The sequence below is a fragment of the Alexandromys fortis genome, unplaced genomic scaffold, assembly GCF_014885135.2.
Source record: "Alexandromys fortis isolate MF-2015 unplaced genomic scaffold, M_Fortis_MF-2015_v1.1 scaffold_253, whole genome shotgun sequence".
Lineage (NCBI taxonomy): Eukaryota > Metazoa > Chordata > Mammalia > Rodentia > Cricetidae > Alexandromys > Alexandromys fortis.
The window spans coordinates 115,237-137,519 of NW_026068124.1; the positions used below are offsets into that span (position 1 = coordinate 115,237).

The window sequence follows — 22,283 nt, forward strand, 5'->3', positions numbered from 1 at the left end:
CCAGAGGTCCTGAGTTCAATTCCCAGCAATCGCATGGTGACTAATAACCATCTGTAATGAGATCTGGTGCCCTCTTCTGGCCTGCAGGCATACATGCAGACAGAACACTGAGAATACTGTACACATAATAAATAAATCTTAAAAAAAAAAAAAAAGAAAGAGTAACTTAAACCAGGTACATTTAAAAAAAAAAAATTTCCAAGGTCGATATAGGATACTGGAAATGCACATAGCACAACAAAGACAAACTTTAGTCAACTCCATATGAGAATACCAAATCTAATACTGAGTACAAATATGCTGAGACAGAGTAATGGAAAGGACCTATCATCTCAGCAGATTGAGGCAAGAGGGTTAAAAACCCAAGACCAATCTAGGTAACACAACATGATCCTTTCTAAGGGAAAAAACAAAAAACGGGTAATAGGAGAATAATTAGGGATAAAGCTCAGCTGACAGGATACTCACATGCCGAGCAAGCTTGAAGCCCTAGTTTGATCCCTAGCACCACATAAACCAAACATGCCTATAATGGGAGACAGTGGGATTAAATAAGAAGATCAGACACACAAGATCATCCTTGGCTACACAGTGAGTTAAGATCAGCTTAGACAACATAACAGCCTGTCCTCCCAAAATAATAATAATGAAAATAATAACAATTACATGAGCTGTCAAAACCAGAGCCTGCTGGATATGGAGGCACACACCTTTAATCTCAGCACTCCAGAGGCAGAAGCAGATAAATCTGTGTGAGTTTGAGATCAGCCAGGACTATACAGTAAGACTCTGTCTAAAAACAAAATAAATAAAAGCCAGTATTTGCATCAGAATGGACCATTTAGCTATCAAACTTATTAGCCCCCTCCTCTAACAGTGACTGCACATCACAAAAAAAGGGGGGGAGGGCTGGAGAGATGGCTCAGTGGTTAAGAGCACTGACTGCTCTTCCAGAGGACCCGGGGTTCAATTCCCAGCACCCACATGGCAGCTCATAACTGTCAGAAGATCCAGGATCTGACACCTTCACACCAATGCACATAAAATAAAGTTAAATAAACCATAAAAATATTTTAAAAAAAAAAAAAAGAAAGAAAAAAAACCCACCACTTCTACAACCAAAGTTTAACATTATTTGACTTTAAAAGAAAACAAAGAACTGGGCATGACAGCAAACACATGTAATCCCAGCACTTAGAAAGCGAAGACAGGAAGACAAAATTCTGAGGCCAGCCTGGGCTCCAGAGGAAAATCCTATCTCAAAAACGCAACAAAAAAGTGACAATCTGCCGGGCGGTGGTGGCACACGCCCTTAATCCCAGCACTAGGGAGGCAGAGGCAGGCAGATCTCTGGGAGTTCAAAACCAGCCTGGTCTACAAGAGCTAGTTCCAGGACAGGCTCTAAAACCACAGAGAAACCCTGTATCGAAAAACCAAAAAAAAAAAGTGACAATCTACCCAGATTGAGGAGGTCTGTAAAGTTGAGAGGTTAACAGCCAACCTTTCAGTCTTCCCAGCTGCACCTGGCTTCTCAAGCCTTCCTACTAGTTTATCACCTCTCAGGTACCTCCCTAACACTACAGCCACAGAGTAAGAATAGAGTGCAAAGAATCAAAGTCAACAAGAAACCTGAAAACCTTAAAAGGGCAAACAGCTGCAAATGATAATAAAGCGCATACTCTCCACTAATTCGGTTCAACAAATGTCTTTGGCCTCTAGCTCCCCACTATGTAGGAGTTTCCAATTTCCTTCAAAATCTAACAAGTCACCCTAATGGGATGCTCCTTAAGACTAAAGATATTCTAAAGAGGTGGTTTCTCAACCTTTCTAGTGCGACTCTTTAGTACAGTTCCTCACGATGTGGTGACCAACCATAAAATTATTTTCATTGCTACTTCATAACTGTAATTTCACTACTGTTATAAATCATATTGTAGATATTTTTAGAGACAGAGGTTTGCCAAAAGGTCACAACCAACAGGTTCAGAACCTGTTTTAAAGGAAGTATTCCAACCTGCAGAAAGTAAACAACTCAAAAGCTTCAGGAAGTTCCTAAAACAAACCAGATTCACTAGCCCCTGGCTCCCCGTTTTATACAAACAGTAAGAACTGCTCAGAGACAAGTAGAGCAGCCTAGAAGAGTCTCAGACATGCCAAGCTGCATGTAAGAGGCCCAAACAAACCAAAGCTGCTTGGAAGACACACATTATCCAATCTGTCAAGCTGCTTGCAAGCCCTACAGTAAGCTCTGACATTCCAGTTTTTGTGAGATTTTGGAGGTATCCTTACCTTGGTCTTTGGTTCCCTATCTGGGGTGAGTAGATGTTTGTACATCTTCCCTGTAAGTGTCACAACACTCCCTGACCCTCTAAGACTCTAGATTCCTCCAAGCCTCCAGCATCTACTACAGGCTCAACAACATTCACTCCCAAGCTTCCTGTCACTCAAATCCTTTACCTTGAGCTCTTTGGTAAGGTGGTATGTAACGATGGTGGTGAAGGAGGAGAAGAGAGGGGCCAAGAAAACACAGACGTTCCGAATGTCAATGGTGATATGGAAAAAATGGAGTACGTGGTAGATTGCAGCAGAGGTGATCATTAAGCCTGAAACAGGAAAAAGTAACCCCATTAGGTTGTTCTGGTAAGAAAATAAGAAAAGGGTCAATCCAAATTTCACTAAAGTAACAGCACAGGTTTTGACAAACTGCCAGAAATACTATCATAGTAACTATACTAAGTTTCTACATCTATTCTATTTAGAATGTATAAGACATCCTCCCCTCCCCACATCTCCACTATCGCACACATGTTCTCCATAAGATCCACTTTGGGAATCTATAATCAGAATGAAATTACAAGTATTCTGAAATGAAGCCTGCAGAAACAAAGCTGTCTCACAGCATATAAACACAACATTGTCCTTACAAACAACAAATTCTGTCCCCCTCACCTGGATAAATTGTTCCTCCAATGATTCGACCCAAGGGGTACCAGGCCCGGTCATCAAACCAGTTATGAAATTTATAAAACCCTTCCTCAGCCAGAAACCGGGTAGTCCGATAATTAAAGTACCTAGAACAAGAAAGCAAGCACCATGTCCCCGGAATCTCTGTGCTCAAATGTGTTTTACTTACAAAGAGCTTATTTTTCAGATTATGCTACTAAAGAACACAGCATTGCGTGAATAAATTTTATTACCAAAAATTATGTTATGAAAATCATTTATACTAGCTAATATTTCTGTTCTACACTTGTATCAATTAAAGCAGTGCTTCTTTTTCTATAGAAAATGAACTTGAAGTCTAATGTCCATACAAAGCATTCAAACAGGTTACTTCAGCAGGCTAGCTTGTGGTAGATAATAAAGTCAGCAAAAAAATTCAAGCACCCAGAAGACAAAACCTCTAACGCATGAGATTTGGCCCTTTTCAAGTGTTGAGAATACATTTTGTTTCTCTACCACACACAAGAGCACATGAACATCTAGGGGCTGGAGAGATGGCTCAGAAGTTAAAAGCATTGTCTGCTCTTCCAAAGGTCCTGAGTTCAATTCCCAGCAACCACATGGTGGCTCACACCCATCTGTAATGGGGTCTGGTGCCCTCTTCTGGCCTGCAGGCATACACACAAACAGAATATTGTATACATAATAAGTAAAAATATAAATATAAAAAAGTAATGAACATCTATAAAGATATTGGTATAATAGCATATGTAAGATGAGAAAAAATTTAATCCACATGATAACAAGAACTTCCTAATGAGTGTTTAAACTTCTAACAAGATTCACTCATGTTATTTCAAATGTCTGAACACCACATACACTGAAGCAAACATACATTACATTACAAAGTACTAGACAAGAAATGTTAAGAAGCCGGGCGGTGGTGGCGCACACCTTTAATCCCAGCACTGGGGAGGCAGAGGCAGGCGGGTCTCTGTGAGTTCGAGGCCAGCCTGGTCTACAAGAGCTAGTTCCAGGACAGGCTCCAAAACCACAGAGAAACCCTGTCTTGAAAAAAAAAAAAAAAAAAAAAGAAAAGAAATGTTAAGAACTATACATGGAAAAACAGTTTTTTAGAACCAGGCTGTGTAAGCATTTCCCTAAAGAAGAGGATGTGGAGCAAAACCAAATAAATAAATGGAGTCTCCAACTATGGATGATGACTTCCCAGCCCACCTCCCTAGCCCTATTTTTCTCCTTGGTCAAGTTTTGGTAGCTGAGGTAAGAGAAGCAGCAGATGGCATAAAGCTCTGTCTTCTGTTCCTCACACAGAAGTGTTATTTTGGTAATTGTCAGAGATACAGAAAAGATGAGGGTTCTAGAAGGCAGTCAGCATGTATCGTAATCATGTCCACTACCTACCAGTAGGAGGCAGACTAAGAAAGAGGAAGTCTAAATTAGTGGATTAGGGTCAAGCCCTGGGGATGATTCTTCCTTAGAAAAAGAATAGTCAAATCATTTGTACACTGTCTTCCAGTTCTATTAGAGACAGACCCTTTGTTTTCCCTGATTAGCTCACCTCAATATTCGCCTATCTGGAGGGTCTAAGAATGAAGCTGTTTGATCAAGAAACAAAAGAAGGTTGTGGGCATGGTGGCATATACTGTAACTCCAGCACTTGGGAGATGGAGGCAAAAGTATCAGGAATACAAAGTCATCATCGGCCAGCTACAGAGCAGATTAGAAGCTATCCTGTACTACACAAAAACCTCTCTCAAAAAAATAAATAAAAAATTTAAAAAAAGAAAGAAAAATACTAAGGTTGTGCTTTCATTTCTGTTGCTATGATAAAATAGCACTATGACAAAAAAAAAAAAAACAAGAGGTTTGAGGAAGGAAGAAGTAAAGAAATGACTTAATTATATTTTAATTTTTTTATTGCAAAACAAAAAAAAAGTAATGTACTTAGATTAACACAAAAATAACATAAGGAAAAGGCAAGTATTTGTCTTACAATTCTAGGTTACAGTCCATGCTAGCAGAGAAGTTGAAACAGCTGGTCACATTCATAGTCAGCAGAGAAATAAATGAATTCATACAGGCCAGCCCGCCTGCCAGCCAACCTGCCTGCCTGCCTGCCTGCTTGCTCTTAGCTATCTTCCTCTTAAACTGTTCAGGACGCTTGCCTAAGGAATGACTCCTCTTACAAAGGGGCTGAGTCTTCCTCCTTAACAATCAGACAATCCCCACAAATACGCCCACAAGCCAACCTGACCTAGACAGTTCACCGAGACTCTCTCCCCAGGCCTGGTATGGTGGCACACACTTTTTAGTTCCAGTGCTTAGGAAGCAGGAGGCAAGCAGATCTCTGAGTTTCAAGGCTAGCCTGGCCTACATACAGAGCTCCAGGACAGACAGGGTACAAAGAAAGACCCTGTCTCAAAAACACACACACAACAACAAAAGCCTCTTTTCTCAGGTGATTCTAGAGTGAAGTTGACATTCAAAGCTAACTAGCAGAGTAAATCTTCTCATTTATGGGAAAAAAAATGGAAAGTGGTTTCAGGGCTCCCCCCAAAAAACATATAATACCTCCAAATTCTTTAAAATAGCTACACAAAACAAAATGACAAGTCTGTAAACCAAGTACAGGCCTGAACTTTTAAAGCAGTGTTACCAAATATGAATGCACTGTTTTTAAGAGTTCAGTAACTCAGCTGGGCGAAAGTGATGCACACCTTTAATACCAGCACTTGGGAGGCAGAGGCAGGCGGATCTCTGTGAGTTCGAGATCAGCCTGGTCTACAAGAGGTAGTTCCAGGACAGGCTCCATAGCCACAGAGAAACCCTGTCTTGGAAAAAAAAAAAAAAAAAGAATTCAGTAACTCAAGAATCTATGACTCTGATTTCTACATTTTTTCATAAGCCTCAACTTTAGTCAACACTGGCAACGACACAGTCTGTGAAATCAGACAAATCCACATTCAAATCTAGGTTCCCACCTAGTAAATGTGTAACTTTGGGCACAGTCCCAGTCTTCTCTTAAACAGAAAACAAAAACAAAAACAAAAAAATTTAACCAAAAAAAAAAAAAAAAAAAAAAACTGTACCTGTATCTCAAAAGATAAAAAGAAAGGCACTTAGAAAATGTTAGGTTTAAAAACCAAAAACAAGGGGCTGGAGAGATGGCTCAGTGGTTAAGAGCACTGCCTGCTCTTCCAAAGGTCCTGAGTTCAATTCTCAGCAACCACATGGTGGCTCACAACCATCTGGAATGAGGTCTGGTGCCCTCTTCTGGCCTGCAGGCATACAAACAAACAGAATATTGTATACATAATAAATAAATAATTATTAATAAATAAAAACCAAAAACAAGTTTTATTTCTTTAGGGGAATGGGGGAGGTGGTGTCTCACCATATGTGTGGAGGGAGAAGAGAATTAACTCTTCCTGTCCAGTGTGAGTTCTGGGGGGGGGGGGTCTAACTCAATCCTAACAGCGTGCCTTTACCCACTGGGCCACATCAATGCCCCATTTCAGGGTTTATTGAAACAGTCTTCCTACGTAGTCATAGATGGCCTAGTACTTACTACGTGCCCAGAGCTCTTACAACTTGCCACAATCCTCTTGCCTCTTGGCTCCTAGAGTACTGAGGTTATGGGCATGCACCAGCGCACCCAGCTAATGGTACTAGTACTACTGAGGGTTTCAATCTAATACTAGACTTTTTATTACGTGTTTATGTACGTGACTGAGGATGTCAGAGGCCTCAGGTGCCCTGAAACTGGGGTTCCAAGTGGTAGTGAGCCATCTGACATGGGGGCTGGGCAGTAAACTTGGATCCTCTGCAAAAGCAGTATGCACGCTTAACCATAGAGCCATCTCTCCAGCCCCATGTTGTTTTTTGTTTGGTTTGGTGTTTTTGGTTTGGTTGGTTTGTTTGTTTTTGTTTTTTGAGATAGGATCTCACTCACTATATAATCTTGTAGGCTTAGCTAGCCTAGAACCCATTACATAAATCAGGCTGGTCTTGAACTCACAGAAATCCATCTGCTGGAATTAAAGAAATATGTCACCATGACCAGATTTGTTTTTTATTCTTAATTTATTTTGATTTTTCCAATACCTTTTAGGTAGAAGCACACTATACAGTCCAAGATTATAGGCATTTGCCACAATACCCAGTTTTCATAGCTTTAATATTTTTAACGCCTTTGATTTAACAATAAGCCCAATTTCTACTATATAAATAAGTAGAAAAAGAAATTATGACCTCAAGCTCATGGCTTGTTGCTGTGGGACAATGGTCTATACCCTGTCAATTGTATTTTAATAAAAAGCTGATTGGCCAGTAGCCAGGCAGAAAGTACAGGTGGAGAGACAAGACCAGGAGAATTCTGGGAAGAGGAAAGATTCAGTCTGCAGTTGTCACCCAGCCACAGAGGAGGCAAGATGAGGTCCTGGCTGATATAAGGTACCGAGCCAAGAGGCTAGCACAGACAAGAATAATGGGTTAATGTACGATGTAAGAAAGAGTTAAGAAGTCTGAGCTAATAGGCCAACCAGTTTATAATTGGTGTAGAACTCTGTGCGTTTCTTACTCGACAATGCGGGACCGGGTAGTACAAAAAACTCAATCACCAGCTTGTGATATTCTTTATAGTCTTTAATGTATTCCAGAACCCTTTCCCTTAATGCACGTTCCTGCTCCTGATCAAAATGGAAAGCCAGGTTTCTCTTAGCCTAGTCAGTCAAGCAAGCAGGCATAACAACAGTCTATTGCATTTTTTGAGCTGACAAGACTCACTTGGAAAACTTGGAGTCTTCCTTTAAATGTACTGAAAATACACCTTCATTACTGATAACTGATTAGAATTTAAACACATATAAAACCCACAAATTTCAACACCTCCTGAAGGACATATCAGAGCAAAGGTACTCACGGATCAAACTCATGAATAACGCTTTCAAATCTCAGGACAGCAAAGAGACGAGTAGAAAATGCTGCAAAATCCAGTGAATGAATATTTTAGTTGGTAACATCCCATTAAAGAACAACAGAAAATAAACAGTGGCACTGTGGAGAAGCTAAAATTATCTAGCACTGGAGTCACAGAGAGGGCAGAATAGTTCTTAAATGAAGTCTCCATCCATTTCTCCCCACCTACAAGGAACAAGTCTGACGAAACTATCTACATTTTTTTCACTTAAATGGGATACATTTAACTATGTGTTGTATTACACAAAGCCCGTACAATCACATACACCTAATACCAAAATTGGCCATTTTTTACATATACTGACCCCTTTTGCATACACACTCCCCTTACTTTAATCTTGGACCAAAAAAAGAGATATGTCAAGAAAGGACAACTTATTACTCATGAAGAGCTGGGAAAGGCTTAAAAACTCAATCCTCAAAAGGCTTTCAGAACTACTAAGGAGCTTAGATGGCAGCCCTCAGGAAGCTGAGGGAGTTGAGGCCCATCTGGGTAGAGAGCAAACTCCGCCTCAAAGTTCCTTTTCCGGCTGCTGTGATACAGACCCTGAAAAAACAGTGGAAGGGAGAATAGGTTTCCTTTGGCTGCAGTTCAAGGGTGAGAGCACTAAGAGCAGAGAGGGGGGCAGAGCACAGTGCAACACATCCTACTGCATTCAATCAGGAAGAGGCCTTAGTGTTCTTCCCACGTTCTCCTTTTAATTCAGTTCGAGACCCCTGTCTACAGAAGGGTGTCATCCTTCCAACCCCAATAAACCCTAACCCATATAATGCCTGACCGCATTGCCCTGGGCTGTCTCCTAGCGGATTCTAGATCCTGTCAAGTTGGCGATATTAACCATCACAGGCACAGAGTTGAAGATAATTCTTTTACAAAATTCAACACCCAACAGCTCCCACTTTCTTTCAGCCAGTGAGAATACTAAAACCTAAAGAGCTTGCTTCCTGCTGTTCCTATGATCAATAGACCTAAGTTTTATATTTCTTGAGTTATTTTGTTTTCATCAAATTCTACCAACAAGAAATGGTAAAAAGAACAGCAATCTGCTAAAAGAATAGTCATGTTTATAAAATCCATTTTTAATTTTTTTCATTATTCCAACTCTAAGGAGAAGCACACACAGACTCACACAGCACAGCAGCCATCGACAGGATGAGAAGCTTCAGAAGTGTGTCCTGCTTCTCATAGGACAACCGCAAAAATCCAAGCTTAGTCATCTTGACATCAACGGGTGGTAACTGATGATATTCAAATAGCTAAAATGAGAAAAGTCAAGACCAAAGATATTAAGTACCCTGTATTTACTTAAGTTTACTTTAATCTTTTATGGTGGGAAAGAACCATAAAGGACAGATGAGCTCCAAAAACACCAGAGAAATTAGAGCTAATACTACTACCCAAGCTTTGACTAAAGATTGATGTACTAGCAAGAAAGCAAATACTATTAGGTTTATGTGTCAAGACTAAATAGGTAGGAGCAGGCTTGGTGGCACATGTCTTTAATCCCAGCACTCAGGAGGCAGAGGCAGGCTAGTATGATCTACACACCCAAGTTCTAGGCCAGTCAGGGTTACCTGGTAACCTAGTGATGCTGTCTCCCCTGCCAAAAATGACTAAAAATGAGTAATCATACTACTCAATATGTCTATAAGCCCAGACTCAATCCCTACTCAAGAGACTGAGGCAGAAGGATCAAAAGCTCCAGACCAGACTAACCATAAATCTTTAAAAGGGTTTCCCATGTAATTCAACAACATGGCATTTGCCTAAAAGGCAAAAATGCCCCGGGTTTCCATGTTCTGTAAAAAAAAGAAAAAGAAAGAATTCTACCCACAATCCTGTTTCTACTTCCACAGCTACAAAGTACACAGCACAATGCCAAAAATATGACATGAGAATCAAGCAGAAAAAGGGAAAAGGGGGGCAGAAGCATGAAAGGAATAAAAAGATGGAAAAGCCAAACAAAAAAGTTTTTTTTTTTTAAAGAAAAAAGAAAGCATTCGTGAAAATGAGTGATGGGGGCGGGGGCACACCACAAGTCAGGTATGATTAGCTTGTGTCCATACTCCCAACACTGTGACGCTGAGGATAGCTGTGCAATTGAGTTCAGCCTGGATACAAAGTTAAGTTCTAGGTCAGTCTGGATTAGAATGAGAACCTGTCACTAAAAGAGTAAGGGGTGGGACTGGAGCTGAGGGAAGCAGGGAAGGTGGAGACCAAAGCGACCTACAGAAGTGAAAGTAGAAAAACTAGAAGTCATCCCTGATTGGACATGATTTCTGGCCTTAAAGTCCAAGCCTCAACTGACTGGCTACAAATGCCTCCAAGCTTTTTTCTGTTCCAAATCCCAGTGTGGATGCTTCCTCGCCAACTAAAGTACAGGCTGAGCACGAATACAAGTGCAAGCCGTGCACTCAAGAAGAAGCATCCGCAGTGCACTGTCTTTCCATCTTCCTGATGCACACTCAATTGCTCAGATCTGCTCCCCTGTCTGACAACCGTGTTTCAAGGCCTCTCTGTGACGACCCTGATGATTTAAACAACTCAAGGACAGCTCGGAGCACCAGGTAATCATCTAGAGGGAAAATATAATTTTTTTTTCTTCTGAACCAGAATAAAATGTCAAAGCGGTAGTAAAGGAAACAATCTAAAGGCAGTTCAGGACGGTACTTAGGTATAGACAATAGTTGTGTTAAGGACTAAGGGACAAAGAATGCAACAACAGAGAATATCTTTAGCACTGTTGAGAACTGTGGTGGAGGGGGGGGTAGGAAAACTGCATTACTTGTTCCTTTTTTACTGGAGAAAAAAAAAGTTAGGAAAGGGTAACACCGGACTATCTGGAAAATACGAAGAATCACAATGCGAAGTCAAGCATCTTTTCTTTAATTAACTGTCCCAGAAGAGCAGTTTGGGCTAGTGTGTTTAATCATAATTCCAAAGGGAAGGCTTTCCCTTAACTATCTCCGGGGAGTGAACAACTCTAGTCCCATCTCTTGGGCTTGTAGCTGTTCTCCCAAGATAGCTGAAACGGAAACAAAACACCTCGGAGCTGACAAGGATCAACACACCTGCCAAGTCAGCAGAGGAAGCGAGAGCGCTAAAACCTGGACTTAAAGACCTAGTAAAGGCAGCTAGCCATTCAAAGTCGAGTACTGAGAGTTTTCATCCTGTTCTCTGGTAATTTCCACACGCCGACAGAAAGGGGAAAAACGCTTTTCTTATCCGCCCAGCATCTCTCTGCTTCGCAGCCGTGCATGCAAGCCTTGACATCCTGACCCACCCCAGCTCTGGGTTCCAGGGCTGCAGCCTCGGCGGCCCGGTTTTCCTACACGCGTTTCCACGGCCTCCTGCACCCTCTGACCGAGCTGACCCCCCAGACCCCGACCCCAACATCTCAGCACGCTCCCTCCAAGCCAGCCCCTTAGATTTCATGGCCCACGCCCACGCTGCCGGAGCGCAGCGCCCTGCCGAGACCCCTCCTCCGAAGGTCCTGTGCTCCGGTGCCCCGAGGTCCCTCCCCACACCACCCTACACGCCCCCTCCTCTGCAAGGCCGCGGACAGGCTCTGCTCCCCACCATTACAGGCCGGCCTGCAGCGCCTCGTCCGGGCCCGCCATCACCCTGTACTGCGCCTGCCGCTAATCTTCCAGCACTGCCCTAGGCCCTCCTCACCCGGCGGATGCTCTTCAGGAATCCACTCGGCTCCCCCTGCCATCCGTTCAGTGGCGCACCCAACCCTGACAGCAGGCAAGGCCCGCCTCCCTGCTCGCTCCGCATTGGCAGGGCCAGGCCGATGACTACTTCAGAGGGAGCGATAGGATGACCATCCTGTCTGTCATTCCGAAGGCGTAGACCAAGCCGGGCTTCCATTCTCTGAGTGGTCAAGCTAGCTATCACTCAGCCAATTTAGAGGCGTGACTATAAGGGCCCGCCGAGCTGTGATAGGCCGGCGCAGGGGAGCGGACAGCGCGGAAAGAGCGTGCTCTGAGCAGTTTGGTTGAGAACCGAGGAGTGACGTGTCGGTCTGCGGACTAAGCAGGGGTTGCAGTGGGAAGGAGCGGCCGCCGTACCCCCAGCCACATGACCAGAAGCGGAAATACGCAGCGAAAGCGCCACTAGCTCCACGTCCGGAGAGGTTGAATTGCAGAGCCGCTTGGTTTTAAGGTAGAAATGGCCCGTTACCTAGTAAACGGTTCAAGGAGAGGAGAGAAGACTGCCCTACCTGTTATGAAGACTCGCAGGCTTGATTCCCAGATCCCGGCTTTGTCTGCTAATAAGCTTAGGAATTGTTTTTGACCCTGTTCTAGTAACTTCGATAGAGGCTTTTCACTGTCTTCAGGCCTGGCTCTGTCAAAGTCCCTATTAGGCTTAAAGGTCTGTTAGAACCGCCCGTGCCGCTGAGCCAGCGATGGCCTGCAGAAATCATTGCAAATCCTGCAGCGGCTCTTGGCAATCAGCGGGCAGCCTTGCTTTGTAGGTTTGACCCTTCGCCGGCTCAAAAGTGCGAGAGTGAGCAGCTTTCTTTCCTCCCCGACCCTCCGAGAACGTTGCTGAGCGCAGTTTCAGCAGCCAAAAGCCTATCTTTCCGATATATACATGGATGTACGAGCATGTCCACAACTCACATGCCTCAGACCGAAGGCTCCCCAAAAGATCAGAGCATCCGGACACCGTTCGCATTTAGTGCCAGTGACGCTCGCTGGCTTTTACTCTCCAATGACGGGAACCACCGAGCAACGTATTGAAGTCAGTGCTTTGCAATACTGTTTCCTCAAAGTTCTCATGACCAGTTTTACCCAACTCAATAGCTCTCTTTTGTTTTTATGGTAAATATTTCATCCGGTTTTATTTTAGCAAGAACAACAGTAAAGCACATTTGTGATGGCGACATTCCTAAGTTAGCCTGAGGCAGGAAGAGCTGAATTCCAGGCATCTTTTCCGATGGACATCATAAGCATAAAGACTTTCCATGCCTTCAAATGAGTGTGTCTTCAAAACAGAGCTTAATTTCTAACAACACGGAAAAATTTCTCACAGTTCTAGAGCCTGGGAAACACAAGATCACAGTGCCTGAATTTGTCATATGGTGGGAGATCGCCTCAGAATTTTTTATCTTTGAAAGAAAACAAAATGCTCCAGCCAGTGATACGGCTTGATGGGTAAAGATAGTTGCACCTTGCCATGCCAACCTTCCAATCTGAGTTAGATCCCCAGGACCCACGAAAGGCGGCAGAAGAGAACTGACCGCACCTCCACCCTGGCATGTATATGCACGCTTGCATGCATACACAGAGTAATAATAATAATACCATTTTTAAAGAATGCTGACCTAAGCATGGTGGAAGGCCGACCATCCAAGCTAGCTCAAAGCCATCCTGTGCATTTCATGAGACCTTGTCTCAAAGAGTAAACTGAGACCAGATGATGTAATTCAGTGGTGGAACATTGCCTGTCACACATAAGACCCTAGATTAAATCTCTCATAACAGAGGTGGAAAAGAGAAGCTTTTTAAAAAATTAAGTTTTTTTTTTTAATAAAAAAGGTAGCACCTCAAAAATATGTTTGAAAAAAAAAATGTTCCTTCCTTGGAGCCCCTGCCACTGAGGAGTTTTTCCTTTTCATAAGTCTACATTCACCCTGAAGGGAATAAAAAATTGTTGAGGGGAAAATATGGAGATTATTGAAAGCTGTTTTTTTTTCTTTAACAAGTTTGTAAAAGACACTACATTTAACTTTCTAAGTTATGTCCTCTTTTTTTGGAGTAAAATTCCTACTAATAAAGAGAGACTGGACATGGTGGGGAGCAGAGTGGGAGATTTCTATGAGTTGAAGGCCAGCTTGGTTTACATAGAGAGGTCTAGGCCAGTAAGAATCACTTGAGACCTTGTCTCCTCTCAAAAACAAAACAAAAAGCAGGATGAGTTTGTTATACCAGACTAGTTGATGACAATTATAGCTAATCTATAAATATCAGAAAAGTCAGGGAATCTAATTTGCACAAAATTTTATTCTAACTCAACACAGAGAAAAGGAAAACTACAATAAATCAGCCTACAAATTACACATGAATTCAGTTCTGAGATGGTGGTTTTAGAAAGCAATGATTTACTATTCCATCAGTTATTAAAATATTTGGCAACACTACTTGCAATTACTTAGTGAATCAGCCTAAGTGCCTGCCAAAAGATAAATGGGCAAAGAAAAGACATACATGTACATACTATGCTGGCTAATTTTATGCCAGTTTGACACAAGCTAAAGTTGTCTGAAAGGGGGGAACCTCAGTTGGAAAATGCCTCCAAAAGATCAAGATCAAGTAGTAGGTAAGCCTGTAGGACATTTTCTTTTCTTTTGGGTTTTTTTTTTTTTTTTTTTTTTTTTTGGTTTTTTGAGACAGGATTTCTCTGTGGTTTTAGAGCCTGTCCTGGAACTAGCTCTTGTAGACCAGGCTGATCTCGAACTCACAGAGACCCGCCTGCCTCTGCCTCCTGAGTGCTGGGATTAAAGGCGTGTGCCACCACCACCCGGCTTGTAGGACATTTTCTTAAGTAATGATTGCTGTGGGAGGGCCCAGGCATTGGGAGTGGTGCCATCCTGTGACTTGGGTTCTCTAAGAAAGCAGGCTGAGCAGAGCCATAAGGAGCAAGCCAGTAAGCAGCACTCCTTCATAGCCTCTGCATCAGCTCCTGCCTCCAAGCTCCTGTCTTGTTTGACTTTCTGTCCTTACTTCCTTCTGCAGAAGTGTAAGCTTATGAACCCTTTCCTACCCAAATTGCTTTGGTCAGGGTGTTTAATCACAGCAATGGTAATCCTAAGGAGGACATACACAACGAAGCATTATAAGAATGAAGTCCTGTTGTTTGCAGGAAGATTAATAGAACTGGATGGCATCGTGTTAAATAAAGCAAGCCAGTCACAGAAAGGCAAGCATTGCATGTGCTCTCCTATGTGGTAACTTTAAAAGTGCAGGCAGTGGTGCTGGAGAGATGGCTTGTCAGCTAAGGTGTGCATTAATCTTAGGACACAAGTTTGATTCCCAGCACCCACTTAAATGTAACTCTCAGCTGCTTGTAACTTCAGCTATGTGGGACCTGATAGTCACTGAAGGCACTTCACTCAAGGGCACATACTCCACACACAAACACATGCATACAAATAATCACTAATACTTTGTAAGGGTGAGAGGTTAAAAGGGTGTGAGAATATTCTCTGTAGACAATGCACATATATAAAGATACCATAGTGAACCCCATCAATTCATATTACTGTGTATAATATAAAGAATATAATAGAAACTGAAAAATCATGTTATGCAGGAGTTAAGACTTTCACAGAGAGCTGTCTTGTCTGAAATGTATATTTACATTTTTAATTTTAAAAATAATTTGCTGTGTATATGTGTGTATGGTGACACATGCCATGGCATGTATATAGAGGTCAGAGGACAATTTGAGGAATCATTTCTTACTATGCAAGGATCAAACTCACGTTATCTGCTGAGCCATCTTGTTGGCACTTAACTTTCTGTCCATGACCAAAACAAAAAACAAAACAAAACAGAAAATATGTTAATCAACTTAAAAGAAGGAAAGGCTTAAATAAGCTCATCACTTGTCACTGTTATTTTGGTTCATGCTGGCACAACGTTACCATGGAAAGAGTCCAACATATAGACCTATTCACTTCATAGCAGCTGAAAAAGAGAGGAACGAGAGATTGGGGCTCTAGTATTCCCTTTGAAGACATACTCCCAGGGACCCAAATTACTTCCACTAGTGTTCTGAGATGTATGATTACACTGTAAATATACGTCATCAGACTGGTTTAATTAAAGCTGAATTGCCAATAGCTAGGCAGGATTTCTAGGCACAGAGGATGCTGGGAAGAAGGGGGAGTCACCCGCCAGATACAGAGGAAGCAGGACATGCAGAAGTAACAGCCATGTGCCACATGGTACGATGTAAATTAATAGAAATGGCTTAATTTAAGTAATAAGAACTAGTTAGAAACATGCCTAAGCTATAGGCAGAGCTTTTGTAATTAATTAGTAAGAAATCTCTTGTGTCATTTACTTGGGAGCTGGCTGGTGGGACAGAGAAAGACTTGCTACACACTAAGCCCTAACTAGTAAAGGTTCCTCCATTTCCTACGTGTCATAGGCTGGGAACTAAGCTTTCAGTCCTTATATTAAAAATACTTATGTATATCTTTGGGAGATATTTAACATTCAAACTTCACTGGCCTTAGTGTGTAAATCAATGGTAGAGCAGTTGCTTAGCATGTATGAGGCCCTTCCAGCATCTGATCCCTAGAACTGGAGAGAATGAAGGAACTTACATATAACACTGTCATTGATGAGAAGAGGTGCAGGGTCCCTGAAACGTCTCTGTAAACATACTTGCTGTGAAAGCCTGAGTTACCAACAAAAATTCTGGTTGCAGTGGCCTACATATGTAATACCAGAGTTCCTCTGGGGGAAAAAAATGGGACTTGGGAAATAGACAAGGGAATCGTCCAAAAATCTCAGACACCAGCTAACCATGGGGTACACAGCAAAGCAACAGAAACAAGACAGACCCTGCCTCAAAACAAGGTAGAAGGCAAGAGCTAATTCCTGAAGAATGTCCTCTAACCTCCATATACTGGCTGAACACACCCCTTAAGCTGCTCTGTTCCATGTGTACGATGCCCTCTTCTGGAAAACTGGGCACAGAACTCCTCTCTCAAAGTGGGTTTCAGAGCTATATTATTGAGATTTCCCCATCCCCTGTCTTTTATTTTGGGGAGGTGGGGTGTTTTTGTTGTTGTTTGGGAATTTTGTTTTATTTCAGAAGGTTTTTTTTTAAATTTTTATCTTGTGTATAGAATGTTTGTCCTGCTGGGGTGTGTGTGCATGAATGCTTGGTGCCCATGAAGCTAGAAGATAGGATTGTGTCCCCTTGGACCGGAGTTACAGATGATTATGAGCCATCATGTTAGGGGTAGGGACTGAACCTGGGCTCTCTACAAAACCAGCAAGTGCTCTTAACAACTGGGCCATTTCACTAGCCCATTTTTGTCTTTCCGTGACAGTTTAATGTCGTCAGAGTTGTAGAACTCAATGTGCACCTGAGAATGACCTTGAATTCTTGATCTTTTACCTCTGGTTCACAAGTGCTGGGATGACAAGCGTGTGTCACTTTGGCTGTTGGGGTACTTACCGATTGCACTGCTGCTTCGTGCTGGTTGGCTGTTTTGTTTTAATACGGTGTCTTTGGGGATTTTTGGGGGGGGCATTTTTATGGACTCTTTTTCAACTAACTTATTCAGAAAGGCTGAATTTGGAAATTACAAAATATAAAAGAAAAAGCAAACAATACATTCACATGCTTGAAAATGCCTGTATTTTGTTCTGAATAGCATGCAATTAGAATTTTATGAACACAGGTGGCAGCAAAAAAATCAGGAGTTGGAGGCTAGTGAAGAACTTAAGGTCCAGGCTCAGCTACATGAGATCTTGTCTCAAAAAAGCCAAATGGAGGGAGGGGATGGATATCATCAAAATTCATTATATACATGTATGAAATTCTAAATCTAAAATATTTTGAAAAGAACATACCCCCAAACAGTTTTAGGAATAAAGTCAGCACCCCCCCTTTGTTCACTAGCTCTCCTCCCTCCCTCTCATAATAGACTATTTTCCAGGCATTTTGGCTTTATTTTCAGTTATCCAGTATGTTCTTGAGAAAGAAGCCTGGTGACTGAGTCATCTTTAGTAATCTCATGTTTCCTTTTATTCTTCCTGCTTTACACTTTTGGTCTGACTCCAAATGCTAGTTTTGGATCCTGGGGTAATTTTACAATTTCGATTTTTCTGAAGTTTGTTAGAGAAATGTTGGTTCTCTCTGTTCTTGGATACCACAGCTCTTATTTAAAATTGTCCATGTTTTAACTTTTTGTTGATTCTTTGTAGATTTCACATCATGCACCCCAAACCCACACATATCTTCATATCTTCCCTCTGCCCTTCCATCCTCCCCCAATAAAGTTTTAAACATTTTTTTAAAATCTCGTTATGGAAGCTGTAGTGTACCACAGTGATCACAGAGTATACTCTTAGTCCATACATCTTTACTTGTAAACGTTCATTGCAGTGTCCTTGGTACGGCTCGAGGTCTCTGGCTTCTGCTACAATATCAATACTGGATCCTCACTGGGAGTCCTCTTGGCTATCCTGTTGTTGCCCTCTGTCTTGGAGAACTTGCAGCTTTGGATCTGCACATGCTGCAGCAGTTCATAGACTGGGTGGATGGGTGGGTGGGCCAACTCATAAACCTGGATCTGGACCTGGGTGGTAGCTGAGTTAGTCAGCCCACCAGCTCTCTGCCAGCTCTCTGGCATCTCCATCACCAGAGAGGTTCTCCAGTACCACCCATCATCCACTGCCTTGGGCCAGGTCACCCATGCCCTGCCAACATGGTCAGTTCTACTGTGCTGCCCAGGAGAGGTGCAGTGCAGGGCCCACTCTAAGTCCTATAGCTAGTGAGGGGCAGGACCAGCTCCCCCACAGCAGGGGAGTAGCAGGGGGAAGGTCATCTAGCCCAAGACAGAACCCTTGGGGCCAGCCCACCTGCTCCTAGGACAGGTGCTGCAGGGCCTGCTCTCCCAAGTGCTACAGCCTGTAGAAGGTGAGGCCAACTTATGCAACCCTTGAATATCACGGTTCCAGGTGGCAGTTCAGACCAGAGACATCCACATGGCCTTTGGTGGTAACATGGGCCATGATCGACAGACTGCTGCCACTACATGGCAATGGACCTAGACACAGGGGCAGCATGGGCCAAGGCGTCACCATGGCCTCAGGTGGCTTTGCAGGGTACCCACATCAGGCTGTTCCTCTCTACCCTCGAATCTCCGGATCCTCCTCTATTCATAGTACTCAAGCTGTTCCACTTCTCTCTCCCGTCTCTCCACCCCATTCTTGCAGACTTACTGTGCATGGGCCACACATTTGGGTGGGGTCTCTAAGTGTCTTCTTTCTACCCACTGGTGGTGCGAAGGACCTCTGGGTTTTTCCAAGGGTTTCTCCAACACAGCATGCAAACTGCTCTCCTGCCCCCCGATTTGCTAGCTTCTTTCTTTCCTATCACTCTGCTTACTCCCCACTGCACTCAGGCAGGCACGGGGCAGAGCTGGTGCTGTTGTTGTGCTTCCCGGCATGCCTGGGCTCTTTGTGGACACTCCCCCCCCACCCCCCACCCCCATCCGCTGTGTTGTCTAGGTTCTTCTTGGCATTCAGGATCTGTTTCTTGATGATTCCAATCATGGTGCCTGTTGCTCTCTCTCTCACCTTTCTTCACAGCCTCCTGTTGTCTGAGGTTTCTGTCCTGCCCGGTTCCCACGGTCATTAAGTCCCAAAGAAGTCACACAGAGGTCTACATTAGTTATAAACTGATTGGCCCATTAGCTCAGCTTCTTATTAACTCATATTAACCCATTATTCTTGTCTATGCTAGCCATGTGACTCAGCATCTTATTCAGTGGGGCAGTCACATCTTACTTCTGTGGCTGGGTCACCACTGCAGACTAGGACTTCTTTCCAGAATTCTCCATTCTACTTCCTGCCTGGCTACTGGCCAATCAGCGTATATTTAAAATATAATTGACAGAACAGAATACAGACCATGGTCTCACACCAGCCTCCTCTCTTCAAGGTGATCCTCTCTCAGTCCCACTGGAGGAAGGGCAGAATGCTCACTGGGAAGAGATAGGGCCCTGGTCCCTGGCCGAGGCTACAGCCCACAGCTACCAATGAGTGTCCAGAGCATGACAGGCCACTGCAGTCACCAGCGCCATCTTGATTCTCCCCATCTTCTTTAAGTTTGAAAATTTCCCCCACTTTTATTATGACACCGATTTAACCTCAGTATCACATTTTTATTTTTATCATTATCATGTGTATGTACATGCACTTGAGTGCAGGTGCCTATGAAGTCTAAAAGAGGTGTCAAATTCCCTAGAGCTGAAATTACAGATGGTTTTGAGTCACCTAACATAGATGCTAGGAGCCCAACTGGGGTTTGCTGCAGGAACATTATGTGCTCTTACGTGATAAGCCATCTCTCCCTCAGTACCACTTTTGTTGTTTTGCAGCTCTGACTGGCCTGGAACTCATTATGTAGGCTTAGAACTCAGATTCACCTGCCTCTACCTCCTAAGTACTTTTAGGCAAGCACCACAATGCCCCACTTCAGTACCAATTTTTGTTTGTTTTGTGTTGAGTACTCGTGGGATGTGCTGGAACTTCTCAGGGATCATGAGAGACATGGCAGTGGCACAATCGGTGGCGTGTAGGCCTCCCGTGGAAGTGTGTGTTTGTTTTGTTATTGTTGTGTTTTTCAAGACAGGGTAGCTCTGGTGCCTGTCCTGGAACTAGCTCCTGTAGACCAGGCTGGCCTAGAACTCAGAGGTCCGCCTGCCACTGCCTCCCAAGTGCTAGAATGAAAGGCGTGCGCCACCACCGCTCGACCAGTTTAGAATTCTATTTCGAGAATCACTTATAACTCCACGACCATGTGTTCCATTGTTCATCCACTTGTCTCCCTCAATGCAGTAGCTGGTCCGGGGGGGGGGGGGATCAAGTAGTAATCTTGATTCACCAGCATTCTACAAATATGACAGAGAAGGTGCTCAAGTACTTGTTATATAATTAGGTCATCTTTCTCTCTCCAAATTGTTTCTGGTTTGTGCAGTCACCTTAAGGCCAGGCAAATACACCCCACTGATCTTATAAAGTGTTGACACTGACTTCAGACTGGCTTCATTTGTCTTCTGTTGATCACAGGGCATATCCAGATTTTATTTTTATTTATTTATTTATTTTTGGTTTTTTGAGACAGGGTTTCTCTGTAGCTTTGGAGCCTGTCCTGGAACTAGCTCTGTAGACCAGGCTGGCCTCGAACTCAGAGATCCGCCTGCCTCTGCCTAGGATTAAAGGTGTGCGCCACCACCGCCTGGCTATCCAGATTTTATTAATGAGTAGATTTTCACCCTATTGAGGAACTGACGTGGATGGAGTAGCAGAACAATCTCAGCGATAGAGGTTAATAAGAAACGAGCTGAATGTACTCCTGCTCTAACCAGAAAGTAATATGTAAGCTTAGTTGGAAGAGGAAACAGTGATCAGACCACCATAGCTTCCCATTTTTTCCTCCACAGACACGTCTTTTTACTAACCGACAGCCAGTAGCTGCCCAGTTCTTACTCTAGAATGCTGGGATTACAGACAAGAGTCACCATGCCCACCACTCACTCCTGAATTTGCTCCATGTTGTCAGAATTCATCTTTATGCCCTATGTTAGCCTCTATTAAGGGCAGAGCAGTTAACAGAAATGATGGCACAAATCTGTCCTATCTGCATTTCTCGTGGAGCTAGAGGCATCAAACATGTACAAGGCCCTGGGTTCAATCTCAGTCCTGCAAATAACATTTCCAGCAGGCATCTGAAGCACCTACTTTCTTGTTCTATAGCTGAGGATAACCTTTAACTCCTGTTCTTTCTGCCTCCACCTCCCCAGTGGTAGTATAGCTATGTACCACCACACATGGCTACTGGAAACTCTTCTGTGCACCCTCAAGTTCTAGACAGTTGTACATAAACCACCAGGTGGGTGCTGGGATCCAAACCTAGGTCCTCTGAGAGAGTAGCCAGTGTATTTTCTTTTTCTTTCTTTTGTTTTTGTTTCAAGACAGGATTTTTCTGTGTAGCTGTCCTAGAACTTACTCTTGTAGACCAGATTGGCCATGAACTCAGAGATCTGCCTGCCTCTGCCTCCCAGGAATTAAAGTCATGTGCCACCACGCTCAATGTGGCCAACGTTTTTCCTACCATCTAGCCCTGGGAACTCCTCTTGAAACTTTTATAAAGTATGGAATAGTAGGCAGGATCAGTGGATAAGGGCACTTGTCACAATTTTTGTGCACACTGTGACAACTGTCATCATGTCCATTTAACTGTATATAAACATTTAAAACTGATTACAGAGCTGGGCGTTGGCGGTGCACGCCTTTAATCCCAGCACTCTGGCAGGCGGAGTTCGAGGAACCAAAAGCTAGAGAAACCCTGTCTCAAAAAAAAAAAAAAACTGATTACAGTTGTCACATATTACACATCAATTGTCTAATCCCTTCCTCAGACTACAGTGCAGCACTTAATATACTGAAATGGAGAGATTTTCTCCCTTAACAAATACACAATAGAAACAACTTGCTTTAAAACACTCATCAAAACAAACAAGCCAAAAACCAACAATCACCAAAGCAGTAAGCATAATTATAACACTATTACCAAGCTCATT

General features: G+C 43.1%; 1 protein-coding gene across 1 annotated transcript in view; it reads right to left on the minus strand.

The window, feature by feature from the left end:
• Stt3a (STT3 oligosaccharyltransferase complex catalytic subunit A) overlaps window positions 1-11,769 on the minus strand; it is a 31,015-nt gene extending 19,246 nt beyond the window's left edge. The window contains exons 1-6 of the mRNA XM_050125711.1: window positions 11,618-11,769; window positions 9,072-9,198; window positions 7,886-7,946; window positions 2,950-3,071; window positions 2,421-2,603; window positions 1,502-1,577 (exon numbers count right to left, since the gene is read on the minus strand). Of these exons, the coding sequence (XP_049981668.1) occupies window positions 1,502-1,577; window positions 2,421-2,603; window positions 2,950-3,071; window positions 7,886-7,946; window positions 9,072-9,198; window positions 11,618-11,722 (674 nt within the window). The 5' untranslated portion in view covers window positions 11,723-11,769. The remainder of the gene's footprint in view (window positions 1-1,501; window positions 1,578-2,420; window positions 2,604-2,949; window positions 3,072-7,885; window positions 7,947-9,071; window positions 9,199-11,617) is intronic.
• Between the last annotated feature and the right edge of the window lie 10,514 nt (window positions 11,770-22,283).